At 52.9% G+C, this 13,302-nt stretch overlaps 1 protein-coding gene across 2 annotated transcripts in view; it reads left to right on the top strand.

The window, feature by feature from the left end:
- CARMIL3 (capping protein regulator and myosin 1 linker 3) overlaps positions 1-3,607 on the top strand; it is a 72,912-nt gene extending 69,305 nt beyond the window's left edge. For both annotated transcript variants that reach the window (XM_084806515.1, XM_084806516.1), the window contains exons 39-41: positions 1,963-2,073; positions 2,734-2,850; positions 2,964-3,607. In XM_084806515.1, coding sequence (XP_084662641.1) covers positions 1,963-2,073; positions 2,734-2,850; positions 2,964-2,989 — 254 coding nt within the window. In that variant the 3' untranslated portion in view covers positions 2,990-3,607. The remainder of the gene's footprint in view (positions 1-1,962; positions 2,074-2,733; positions 2,851-2,963) is intronic.
- The last annotated feature ends 9,695 nt before the right edge of the window (positions 3,608-13,302 follow it).

Below are 13,302 nucleotides of genomic sequence, written 5' to 3' on the forward strand. Positions count from 1 at the left end.
CAGACTACTGACAGCCACTTGTCTTCACAGAAAAGGTCAGCACATCTGGAGCAAATCTCCTCTCCTTTGGAAGGATAGCAAGCAACTCTGCCTTCCGCTGCTACGCCTGGCAGAGACTGGCGCATTTGCTCTTGGTGGCCGCGGCAGAGGCAGGATAGGACTGGAGCCGAGAGAGAAATGCCACGAAGCTTCCCTCTCGGCTCCCATCCCCTCCTGCTGCCTCTGCCACCGCCATCATTGACAGTGGCAGCTCGTCGGGGCAGCAGGAGGCTGCTCAACTGTCAGGCAGCTCATGCACCCCAATGGCTTGTCTTGCGCACCCCACTTTGGAGACCACTGCCTTAGATGACGTCGTCAACCTCCAGGGCGTCTCCCACACTAAATGACCTTTATTCCATTGTTTAAAAGATTGGAGATAAAATGAGCTATCAAATCACAGCACTTCAGTTCCCTCAGTGAAAAGAGTAAAATCACAATAAGAGGGGCTAGACCACAGCGCCATCTAGTGACTGTATAATGGAACATATTGAAGACTCGGATAAGGAGGGAGAGGAGGGGGGAAAGGGAGGGAAGGAAGTGTGTGTAAAGGGAGTCCGTTGTGATCCTGCATTTAAAACGGAAGCAGAAAGCCCCGCCTTAAATGCGGGATTTCAGGCTGGTGTAGAGATGCTCTTTGTCTGTGGTCATTTACCTCCCTCTCCTGAAAGTGGGGGCTTTTTTCCTTTCCCTCTATATGCAAGGTAGGTGCTGTACCCCCGAGCTGTGGGCCACTTCCATGGTAGGCAGTTGCAGGTCACCAGTGTATTCCCTGTTCTGCCATATGTGAGCAGGAGATGTGTGGCAAACTTCTCTTCTTCTGTAGTAAGGTACAGGCCACCGAGCTGGCTGGCTGTCAGTGTGTGCTCTGTATCTGTCCACTTGCCAGCGGTTTCAGGTACAGAACCCCCATTGAGCCTGGAGCCAGGCCGTTCGGGGGCTCAGGGAGCAAATTGGCCCATGCATCACTGCCGCCGAAACCGCTGGCTGTGTTCACACAGCGGAGGCTGGTGTGAACAGAGCCCCTTGAGAGTTCTGACTGGTTCTGACTGAAACCTGGAGTGGATTCACCGCCCCACTGACATGGGAGCCCCCAGCCTCTGCTGCATTCACATGAACAGCTACCCCAGCCAAACCGACCCCAGACCTGCTGTAACTCCTGCCCTGTCATTGTTCTCCCTTGTTTTGGAGATTCACACGCCGTTTTTCGATGGCGACTTCAAAGCGATGACCTGCAGATTGAGCTGAAAGACACAAAAGTGGCGGAATAGAAATGGTCAGCAAAACATCTTTGTGATGGCGTCTTTATTTATTTAAAAGATTGATACCGTGATTTTCCTCAATAGAGCTTGCCAACCAAGAAGTAGTTTTAAAAGGACAATAATGCAGCAGAGTTCAATTAAAAGCCCAATGAAAGAGCTGAATGAAATCGAAGAAGGAACTTCCTGGAACTCTCTGGGGAGGGTGTTCCAGAGATGAGGTGCCACCGCTGAGAATGCCTTCTCCTTGGGAGCCATCACCTTGGCTCGCTAGGGAGGGGTGCCTGGAGAAGGGCGTCCGAAGAAGGTCTCAGTGGCTGGGCAAGTAGGTGTGGGTGGGGGGGACAGCCCTGTACCCACCTGTTCCCATGAACAGAGGAGTTGAAAAAAGAGCAGGCCTGTCGACTTTTCCTCAGAGGGGGAGAAGCATCCCCTGTTCCCAATCTGCTTGCTCCTGGGAGTGTCTCCAGAGTAGGACTCCCTGTCTAGGCTCTCTGGGTCCTTGACCAGAGATGATGCCTGTACCTTTAAATACTCTGAGGCCCTGAGTGCAGATCCAGCCGTGGAGCACCTCCTCCCCATCTTGCTGTTCACCAGGACTGGATCTCTCAGAGGAGGGGGAGGAGGGGGGGTACAGGGCTTTCTGACACTCCCGTTTCCCTTCCAGGGGACCTTGAGGTGGGGAGGAAGGCGGCCCCCCTCAAACCAAAGAGGACGCGGCGGGCACAGTCGTGTGACAAGCTGGAGTCGGATCGGAGCCGAAATCTGGGCTCTGGAGGTGATGCACGCGTGCGCACATGCACACACCCCCGCCTGGGATGTTAAAGGGGTGCTGAGGGCTGCTGCAGCCCAGAAGGGAAACTCTGGTGCTGCAGCTTTCCCCACAGCCTGCCTGGTGCTTCCAGTCGATGGATTTTTAAGGAAGGGGCACTCTTGGGAAGCCCCATAATCCCAGAAGCATCGTGGGATGAATGCAGCCCTGGGTTGGGGGGGGGGGCACTGCAGCACATAGAGCTTTGAGGGTCTTTCAAGCCGTGGGTGCCATCTTGGGCTGCAGAGCTGTGGCTGCCATGTTTCCTTATGACCCTGTGCCTAAGTCTTACCCAATAGCCAGGGGAAAGGGGGTGGCCACTGGATAGGGGCGGGTTTCGGCCCGTGGGCCGGATGTTCAGCACCCCTGGAGCAGTGCAAGGGTCTATGGCGACGGGAGCAGGTGAGGCAGGGCTTTGGTTGTGGCGGTGGGGCGTTGAAGAGGGCCTGCGTGCTGGGGAAGAAGCCCTCCTTTCCTGCCTGGCTTGCATGAATCCTCCCTGGAGGACACTTCATAAACGCTTTTATTTAAGTGTTGTTGTGACCATGCCCTCAGTGCCCGGTCCCCATCGCTAACCTCCTCTCGTTTCTCCCTTTCTTCCCCCACCCCCCGCACCACGTCCCCCAGGTGCCAGAGACACACCCCTGCCTGACCCCCCTCCTGCCCCCCCTGAGTGCAACCCACCCGGCTGGAAACCTCGCCCCGCTGTTTCCCACCCTCTCCTCCCGGCGGACCAGACCGCGGGTAGGTATAGATGCCCTCCTGTGCCCCGCGGCGGGAGGACAGAAGATTCACAAGTGCTTTTTCCCTCCCCGCCTTCCCCTTCTCTCCCCCTTTATAGCTCCTTCTTTCTTCAGGAACACCCGAATCTGGGACAGAATGATGGACAGACGCTCCCTTGACGTTGCCGCTGTCAGAAGCTGCGATGCCTTTTCCTCTCCTGGCGGAAAGAGTGAGGGGACATGAGAGCTCCAAACTGAGAGGGAGAGAGAAGCACGCGGGAGCACCCCCTGCCAGCTCTCCCCCTCCCACAGAGAGGGGCCAACCCTCCCCCTACAGAAACCGTCTTGTCTGGGACCAGCTGGGTCTCCAGTGCTGCTGACCCCTTGTTCTTTTCCCACTCTTCCGTTTGTGCCTGTTTTCTTCCCTCGCTTCTGGGTCGGACCCACCCCTGTGCCCTAGAGGGACTCAACGCTCCCCTTTTAAGCCATGGGGGTGAGAGAAAAGCCACAATTGATTCCCCCCTCCCTTTGCCCAACACATTTGGGGTGTTGAGACTGAACAAAACATGCCTCCTCTCTGGAAGAGAGATTCCAAGGACACCTGTGCTTGCCCTCCATTTTGTGTTCATCTCATCACCCGACTCCTCCCTCCCCCCCTCCCCACGCCCACTGCTGCTGGCCCTGCATTTCACACCCCTCCCTCCCTCCCGCAGTCTCACCATTCCATTTTCAGCTTGTACAAAAGAAAAGAAAATCATAATAAATTATATATGGAAATTAAAAAAAAACAAAAACCGGCTGCTGGTGTCTTCGTGGTGGCGTTGCAGCATCCTCTCCCAGGAAGCTGTTGGGCGCTTCCCAATGGGAGCCTCCTCGCGGGTGCAGATCTCCGTTCCCTGCTCGCCTCTTGATCGATTGAGTGCGTTTATATCCCGCTTTTTTTTCCTATTGCAAGGAACCCAAGGCGGCGTACCTAATCCTCCTTCTCTCCATTTTACCCTCATAACAACAGCCCTGTGAGACAGGTTGGGCTGAGAGTCTGTGACTGGCCCAAAGTCACCCAGTGAGCTTCCATGGCCAAGTGGAGACTAGAACCTGGATCTCCCGACTCCCAGTCCAACACTCTCGCCACTACACCACACATAGCTCTCTTGCTAAGTCCTGGGGTATTTTAACCCTTCTTGTGTACAGAGAGACTATTATTTCTGTTGTTATTATTTAAAATCTTGATATCCTGCTCTTCAGCCAAAAAGGCTGCCAGAACAGCTTAGACTCAGTGAAATGGGACAGTTCCTGCCTGCAGGCTTACAATTAGCAATGTTAAAAAGACACGGCACACAAGGAAAAGGGACGGGGAGGGAAAAGAACTAGTTCAGAAGAGGTTTGATGAGTTGAGTTGATCCTCCTCTGGGCAATGTCTGCCACTGGACCCTGATGAAGTGGCCATCGGGCCAGCCTAGCTCCAGGAGCAGAGTTAAGAACATGAGAAGCTGGCTGAGCCAGATCGTTCAAAGTTCTATCTAGCCTAGTGTCCTGTTTCCAACTTTCCATGCAGTGGTCACCCAGATGCCTCTGGGAAGCCCACAAGTAAAGGGCAGGAAGGCAGTGTCCCCCTTTTCTCTCCCTCTGGGATCACGGCAAGCTTGCAAACCAAGTTTATCGGGGATTCTTCAATGTATGCCTGCAAAACTTGCATGACACTGACTCTCTCTCTCTCCACATCTGAAAACCCAGCTTTCATGTGGAGCCTTTGCCACAGCCCTTCTTCTCCACAGCTCCATTTTCCAGATGAATCACTCTCCCCTGGCTTCTTGCCCTATTGAAAGGAACCAGATAGCAGAAGACAGCCCTCCCCCAACTGGTCCCCTCCAGATGTGGCAGGCCACAAGCCCCATGATGCTGCGCTGAGCCACTTGGAAGAAGGCATGGAGACACTAACGTAATTTGTTGATTGTTTCCAACAGGAAAAGACAAGAACTCAATAGCAGAATGCAGGCTTGGCATTCGGAGGTTCCTGCAGGTTCAGTGGGTCTCGGTAAGGCAATTTCGCCTGGAGAGCTGCCCCAATGAGAGGGACCCATGGTCTGACTCTGTATACAGCAGCTTCCGATTAGTGGGCCCCTGCGTGTTCTGGAACAATGATACCCGGGTTCACCATGGACCCGGAGGAGGAAAAACTGGGCATTGCCTTGAGACAATGTGCATCTCGCCAAGAGATGGTGCAGGTGGCTGTGTGTGTGCATGCAGACAACCAGAGGCGCAGATGAGCCCCACACTGAGAAGGCCCCCAAAAGGAGGCTGGAGAAGAGAGCTGGAGGGGCAGGGCTGTGCTATTCCCACATGGCCAGCAGGTGGCAGCACTGATGCCATAGGAAGAAACATAGATGCCCCAAGGATACTGAGGGACAGCACGCTGTCTTGCCTGTGGATTTATGCTCGCTCAGTCTCTTCCCATTTGCTTTCTTTCCGATATCTCTGATCTCCTGCTTCTCTTCTCTTCCTTTCTCACCTGGGTGTTGCTAGGCACTTCAAAGATTCGGGGCTGGACGCAAAACTGATGAAACCTGCATATGCCCATTTCTTTCTACATCTGCAAATATAGAAATAGTTACAAGGATCTATTTAGATTTCACAGGAGGCCAAGCCGGTCAATTATGTTCTCATTTAAATAATCTCAAATAAAAGTTTCAAGTAATTTGTACTCTGAGCTAGATCTTCTCACACCAATGAGAATTTCTTCTTCTCAGCTTAATTGCCATGTAGGGGAAGATTTTTTGGGGAGTGGGGGGGTTAACCCTTCCCTCCCCAGCTGCAATCCCTCATGAAAATTGCCCCCTGGGATGGCAATTAAGCTGCAGAAAAAACCTGCCGTGGGTGCCAACGGAGACTCTGTAAAATAGATCCGGAGCCCTGAGAAATAGGTGGAGTGCCACAGCTCCACGGGCCCAGGTCTGTTAAACAGGTCTTTCTGTTTGTTGCTCTTTTTTAAGCACCTCTTTCTCCGCTGCAACACCCCCAGCCCATCTGCATTTATAGGAGGATTTGAAACACCTGTATATAAGTTCTCAGAGGCCATTTGTCCATCTAGCGCAGGACTGTCCACTCCACCCTCCCCAACCTAGTGCCCTCCAGAAGTGTTGGACTACAACTCCCATCAGCCCGCATGCTCCATTGTAACCAAGCCCATAGCTAAGCATAAGCACGAGCAACTCAAAGTATCACATCTTGTGGGTTCTTTGCCCCTCCCCTTCCTTTGTTTCTCAGGTGTTGAACCTTTGTCTGTAAGCACGTTGGGGCAGGGACTCTTGTACTTTGTAAAGGGTCACATACCTAAATGGTGCCGATAAGTCACTGGGGGTGCCAAGTGTGTGGGCAGCACCAACCCTGATATCCAAGGCCAAAGGGGCAGAGTTGGAAGTATCCATTTTAGGTGCAGTGGCCCTTTACAAAGTACAGGAGGGCAGGTCTCTGCCCCAAGGAGCTTACAGTCAAACAAGGAAGCAGGATTACACACGCGTAGGTTTCATTATGGGCCCAGTTATAGGGCACGCTGGCTGGGAATGTTGCTGTCCAGCATCTCTAGAGGGCACCTACCTGATCCTTCCCACTGGAGATAGCGGGGGTTGAAACGTCTGTGTGCAAAGCAGGGGCTTTGCCCCCAAGGTATGGCCCCTTCCAGTCCTCAGGCAAGACTTCTGTGCTCTTCACTTAAAATCATCATGTGTATCCCCCTCTCATGTTGCACTCCCATCCATGGAGCTCCCCAGGGTCCAGCCCTGCTTTATACCAACAAAGTCCTGCAGGACGATTCCCTGGGACGGCCCGCCATTCGATTCATTTCAAAGTTTCTCCAGCCAAGAAGGCCACCAGCAGCCTCACAAGAACCATGCTCAAGCACATGGCCAGCCACCTGGCCGCCGCTGCCAATCGTCCGGCAGCAGCCATGCAATAAATAATGATTTGGCCCTTTCTCCAACGTACCCACAAGCGGATCCCTGGCTGCATAGCTCCTTAGGCTTAAACAATTGAAAAACGAAATGGCAAAGGTGAGCTTTTTATTAGGACCGACTCAAATGTCAACGTCGTGAGCCAGCTTTTGAGTTCTCCAGAACTCTTCATTAGGTGGGATATTAAGCAAAAAGTGGGGGGGGGGAGCTGAGCCTAATGATGAAGCACCAAAGCCTGCAGGGCTTTTTTTTTTTGCACCCAGTCTTAAGGTGGAGAACAAGAGGAGATTAGATTAGCCCAGGTGCAGCCCTGATGTCCTCCTGATGTTGTGGGGTTGGATCCCAGATCAGCTTTCAGCAAGAGGAAGGGGCCTGCCCAGTTTGGGGGGATCCCCTCCCTCCATACTACAGATCACCCCATTCAGCAGGGTCTCCTGACTCTCTGTGTAATGTTTCCGGGGGGGGAGGGGGGGGGAGCTCCACTTCCATCAGCGCAGCTGATCCAGCGTGAATCTGGATCCAACCATTGGACTACAACTCCCATCACCCCAATCATTGGCCATACTGGCTGGGGCTTATGGGGGTTGTAGTCCAGGCTGTCTGGAAGATGTCCTTGGATTAGCCTCTGCTAGGTACCAAACATTTCAGTTTGCACTGAGGGCTTCTGGGACAGAGGCACAACTGGGGCCGTTCCTGCCCACCCCCTTGGCTTATTTTTATTTTTAAAATATAAATTCCAGCAGTCACCAGATCTGTCTCAGGTGCTAAGCAGAACACGCAAGTCCCTTCTGAGGGGGAATGACACGCAAAGGCCCGGAAAGTTCCAAATGGTCAGCGGTGGGGGGGGGAATGAGAGTGAGGCCAAAGGAGGGGGTGTGGGCATGGGAACCCCAGGGGGCCAGACAGGACCTCCAGGCAGGCCAGATTTAGCCCACAGGTCCGATGTTCAGCACCCATGAGTTGGGGGGGAGGTAACACCTGACCAGTGGAGGCTGGTGGCTCCGATGTCAGTGGGGCAGTGAGTCTGCTCCGGGTTTCAGTCCAAACCAGTCAGAACTCTAACGGAGCTCTCCAAGGTGCTGCGGTTGAAGTGCCGGCCTTGTGAGGCATTTGAGTTTTGAAACAAAGGGAGAGCATGATTGAGTTTTATAAAATTGTGCATAATGTGCGTGTGGGGGAGAGAGGGGGAGAGATTTCTCTCCCTTTCCCATAATACTAGATCTCCCAAAGAAATGGACTGGCTGTGGATCTGGGGTGCAGAACCTGGCCTGCAATCTCCCCAATCCAGCTCGCTGTTCCTCCTGGAACAGGAGGAACAGAATCCCCCCACCCAGAAGAATCCCCACGGTTATCTCCGATTGGAGATATCAGCAGAAATCCCCCTGTGTGCCACTGTCCCTCCCGCTGGGATCCCCATACGCATGGATCTCCCTCCTGCCCATGGGGTTCTGTGCCTCTCCTGGTATGGAGAAAGGCTAAAATGGGCCAGCGTAGGGAGGGGAAGCTACTCCTCCTATGGCCAGCTGCAGCCCCGGCTTTGCACAGCTCCTGCCGCCCCTGTTCAGCTGCCGCACAGAGTGACTCAGACGGTGCCTCAAAGAGCAGCCCCTCCTGCTGGGGGCCAGCCAAGTCCCTGGTTGTGCCTGGTTCCAGGTGCAGGCAACTTGTGGCCTGCAACTCCCATGATCCCTCACCATTGGCTATGGTGGCGCGGGCTGATGGGAGCTGCAGGCCAAAACATCTGGAGAGTTACAAGAGAGGGATAAGCTCTACCGCAGGTTGAACGAGCTGAACGGCTCCCTCCAACTTTTCACGAACTAAAATTGGGGTGTGTGTGTGGTCCCCCAACCCTCGTACTGAGGAGGGCTGCTGCTTGAATCTCCTCCAGTGACTATCATGCCACTGATGTGTTCTGTATTTTGTTGTTGCATTGCCTGCCGATTAAAAGCTGGGAGGGCGTTTGTTCTTCAGGATAAAGATAGGCTAGGAAAACCATAATTTGTCCCGCAAGAGGTGATCAACCATTCAAGAGATGCCTTGGCAGCTGCAGGGCGGGAATGGCAAACTGGGCGCCCCACGGCGCCTTGGTCTCTGTGCACGTATGCCAATGTGGGAGGCAAGATGCGTCCGCCCCACTCCAGGATCTGGCTGCGAGAGAGACCCCTGAAGAGGGAGGCGAACCCTGAAGTGCGGCGGCACTAGCAAAGCAGACTGACATGTTATGGCCGGGATGCAGAATCTCAGCACTGGCCCTCTTGGGTGCCCTTCCAGCCCTCTGTGGTTCCCCAGAGGGCCATGCCCCCGTTTCCCTGCCCACCTGTCGTTTGGTGGGTTCCCAGCTTTGGTGCAGCTTTTTCCCTATTTAAAAAGGGTTGAATCAGCTCTCAGAAGGCTTTGTTGCTGGAAGTAAGAACTTGACGCTAAACCATGCTGGTATTTTTTGTGTTTATTTTTTTTTTGCCCTGCTCCTCTTGCCTTCAGCCCCGCCAGGGGCAGCCCAAGACATTTTCCTGCCTGAGGCAAAGAACAGGATGGCACCCTCTCTCGTTCCATGTACAAAAGCCGACTGGACTTTTCTTTGACACTGACAATGTGACAGCACCCTTCACTTCACCTGAAGGCAGCAGGCTAGCTTAGGGGGCTCAGGGCAGGACGCTTGGCACTCAGCTCTCTCTTCCAACACCTTGCTGCCGCCTCCCAACATCTGTTGCCTGAGGCAACTGCCTCACTTTGCCTAATGGTAGGGCCGGCCCTGGCCTTGCTCACCACTGGAATGTGGCCCCTGGAGCTTCTCCGGCATGGAATTTGGCTCTTGGGCTGAAAGAGGTTCAACGCTCCTGTTTTAAGGGGACATCCCCCCCCCCCGCAAGGCAAACGTAGAGGCCAGGGAATTGAGACGGGTGGAGCATCTGGTTTTGGACTCCTCAGGGCTGGATAGAGCAGAAGCAAAAGGCAGGAAAAAGCTTTAGGTCAACAAGTCTCTGACCCTCTTCTGCAAGGCAGGGCTCTCCCCCACAGACCACCCCAATACTCGATGTGCCCTGTAACTCCAGCCTACTGGATTGCAGAGGTCCAGGGCAGAATCTGGCTCCCTGCACACTCTATTTCCCTCTCTCAATAAAATGCCTAGAAAGAGGGAGGTCTTCAAGGAAGTTTGACCCCAGGAGAGGTCAACACTGGGGATCCTGCCCACCTTCGCATGCCTTGCTGAAGGTCTGATACCCACCCCACCCTCACAGCTACTCCAAGATCCCCTGCCAAACCCCAGAAGTTTAGAATCATTCAGGAAAAGCTGCCCATGTAGCTTCAGATATTCCTCTGTCATCATGAGAACTAGAAACTTGTTTTAAAAACAGACACAAAACATACAAATTCTCAGGAGGTTGTGTTATTTTGCTGTGCACATATATATACTCTGTTCCTCCTTGGGTGAAACTTGGAGTCGGAATCCATGGTGGGTGAGGTGTGTGGCATGCTGTATGCCGCTTCTGCCTTTGGGGCATGGTGGGTTCTCACTTGGTCGCAGTGGTGTAGTGGAGGCAGGGCTCGCAGGGGGGCAGCCCTGGCACTTTTTCATCAGCAGGGATTCTGATGTCATCTGCCACCCCACCCCCCAGAATTCCCTGTTCCCTCTGAGCTTAGCTGTGATCCCCACTGTAGCTGTGGGGCGAATGAATTTTCCAAGCAACAATATATTGTTCCATGTTGGAATGCAAAGTATTTGGAATGACTCGGTCTGGAATGGGCAATGAAGACCTATTTGCTTTACCTAAGACGGGCTCCTAGTGGAGATGAAAACTCCTAGAACTGGTTTGTTGATATAGATCGACACAGCAGCCTGAAATTTTTGGACTGCCCTTGGAGACTGTCACAATGAGCTCCTGCATTTCCAAATTTACCACTACACCACTCTGTGTGTGTGTGTGTGTGTGTGTGTGTGTGTGTGTAGTTCAATCCAGATGGGTGTACGGACATTTCTGTCGGAAGGGGAGGGGAGAGATATAAATAAGGAGCTTAGGGAAGGCTAATGGGTAATGTTGGGGTACTAAGGAGTGTGCAAGGGGGCTGTTTAAATGAGAAGGGATCTGTCCATGAGGGCTGGGTTGAGAGGGCGAAGCTTCCATAGAGTATCATATTTTGAAAACCTAAAATGTGTGAGTGAGTGAAAAAGATTTTAACACCCCTGCATTTTTTTCTCAGACATCCAATTGAAATGCCACTGCCTTACTCTCAGCTGCACTGTTTTGGATCCCAGCTGAAGTTGGTATATCTTACAAGGTTGTACAATCTTAGAAGGGGGCGTGGCTGTGAGGGGGCGTGGCTGTGACTGTCACAAAGGGACCCTACACTTCTGAGTTTGCCACTACACTACTGCTTGGTCGTCTAGCGCAAGATTGTGAGCCAATTTTGCACACTTAGCTCTCTGGCTCTGTCTTGTAGAGCCTTTTGGGAATAAGTGTGCAAAACACCACGTGGACTTCTGATGGTGGTGGCAATGGCTGTGGTGTTGCATGCCTGAGGGCAGCAACTTTTGCTCATCCCATCGTCGTGTGCTCACATGGGTTGCACGTGTTCTAATCTCCAGGGTGCTTTTAAGGCAGGGCTGCAGAACCTCAGCCCATGGGCCAAATTTGGCCCTCCATGGTTCCTCAGATGGCTCCAGACCCTGTCCTGGAATCACCCCCTTTTCTGCCATTCACCGATCATTGGGTGGTTTCCCCGGCTTTTGAACAGTTTTTTCCTCATTCCAAAAGGCTGCAATGCCTCTCCAAAGGCCTCATTACTGGCAGTCAGAACTTCAAGAGACAACATGCTGGCAGTTTTGGCTTTGGGGCCCTGCCCCCTTTTGCCTTCGGCTCCGCCCACCACCACAGGACGGCCCCCGCAAGCTTCTCAGAAACGGAATTCGGCCCTCGGACTGAAATAGGTTCAAGAAGACCCGTTTTATGGATTGCGGCATCTCTAAATCACAGGCAGCGTTGCTGAGGATCTGTTCCATTGTCTTCCCTTGCCGGGAAGGGGGCGGTGTTTGCTGCTCACATGATGTGCTTGCGTGGCTTGGTGCGCCGTTCTTTGGCCTGGGGGGGCTACAACGGACGTGGGGTCAGGTGCCCTCCCATGCAACGCCTGGCCTCTAGTGAGAAGAAGAAGGGCCTTGAGAACTGGACCAGCAGCCTGTCTAGTCCGCAAAAGCCGATTGCCCCCAAATGGACATGGAGGCAATGAAGTCTGAGTCAGCCCCCTATCAGTAGCCACGGATGTAGGCAAAACAAACTGGAGTGGTGGGTTAGGAACAGACTTTACTGGAGATATAACAAATTTACATCTCAAGGCAAGCCGGCTGAGGTCAGCCCCATGGTCAGCATCCCTTGCAGGAGGAAGGAGGAAGACAGAAGATGGAGGAGACAAGGTGGGAGGGAATCCCTCCCAGAGATCCCCTCCCACCTCACTCAGGTACATATTAACCCTTCAAAGTCAGGTGAAGTGATTCATGGCCCAAGTCCCTCAAACAGGCAATAGACCCCGGCCCTCCTCTGTTGCCTCCACCAGCTGGTATTCAGGGGTAAATTACATCTAAACCTGGAAGTTTGGGCTGCAGAGCTAATAGCTATTCCTCCTCCTCCTTTTAAAGCTGCCTTCCCCATCAAAGTCATCAAAGCCACAGGGCACCCCCACATCTTTTAGCAGTGAATCCCCATGGAACAAAAGGAAAGGAAGGATGGGTTGGATCCAGGTACACAAATACCTAGAGGAGGCACCTTGAAATTGATGGGACAAGTAACTCGGGACTCAGTCCTATTGATTTCAATGGGTCTAACTCTACCCAAATGATAAGCAACAAAGAGACCTGTGGCACCTTCCAGGCTAACAAACTGATGCCGGAATACATATATGTGTTGTTCTTTAAGCTGCCACAAGACACTTTTTTTGCTGTAGCAGACTAAAGGTGCAACCCTATGCATGTTTAGACGGCTACAAACCCCAGCCTGCCCTCATTGAACTGACTGAAGATCTTACTTCCTTTGCTACGTTTGAATGTATCTCCTGCGGCTGTCAAGTTCATAGGGATGCCAATTGGGATATTTGGACTACTTCTATTAACGTCTGTATTTGAAATGGAAGTCTCAAATCCTTCTTTCCCCCTCTTTTTCTTTCTGTAGCAAGGGTGATGTAAATGATGATTGTGTATGGATATGTTCCATGGTACGTTCTTTAGGAGGGCTAAAAAAAAAATACAAAACGCACCAGCTGCCTGGGGCATGCTGGGATTTGTAGGGCTTTTTTCTGCCTCAACATGCATAGGATTGCGCCTTAAGGGCTGCCCCTCTAGGAACGGTTGCCCCGAGTGTGACCCCTCCGGATCCGTCCCCGCGGGTGAAGAGGGGCTTTCTGTGGCCTGCCCCACGTCTACCCCTGGAGGGCTCTGCGCTCCAGCAACATTCTGAGCGGGGCAGAGAAACACGCTCGCGCCCGCCTTCTCCCCCATGCACCATGTTATGACGTCTCCCGCTCCGCACCCCGCTCCC

The sequence above is a fragment of the Heloderma suspectum genome, chromosome 6, assembly GCF_057233095.1.
Source record: "Heloderma suspectum isolate Gila_16-S chromosome 6, 16-S_ref, whole genome shotgun sequence".
Classification (NCBI taxonomy): Eukaryota; Metazoa; Chordata; class Lepidosauria; order Squamata; family Helodermatidae; genus Heloderma; species Heloderma suspectum.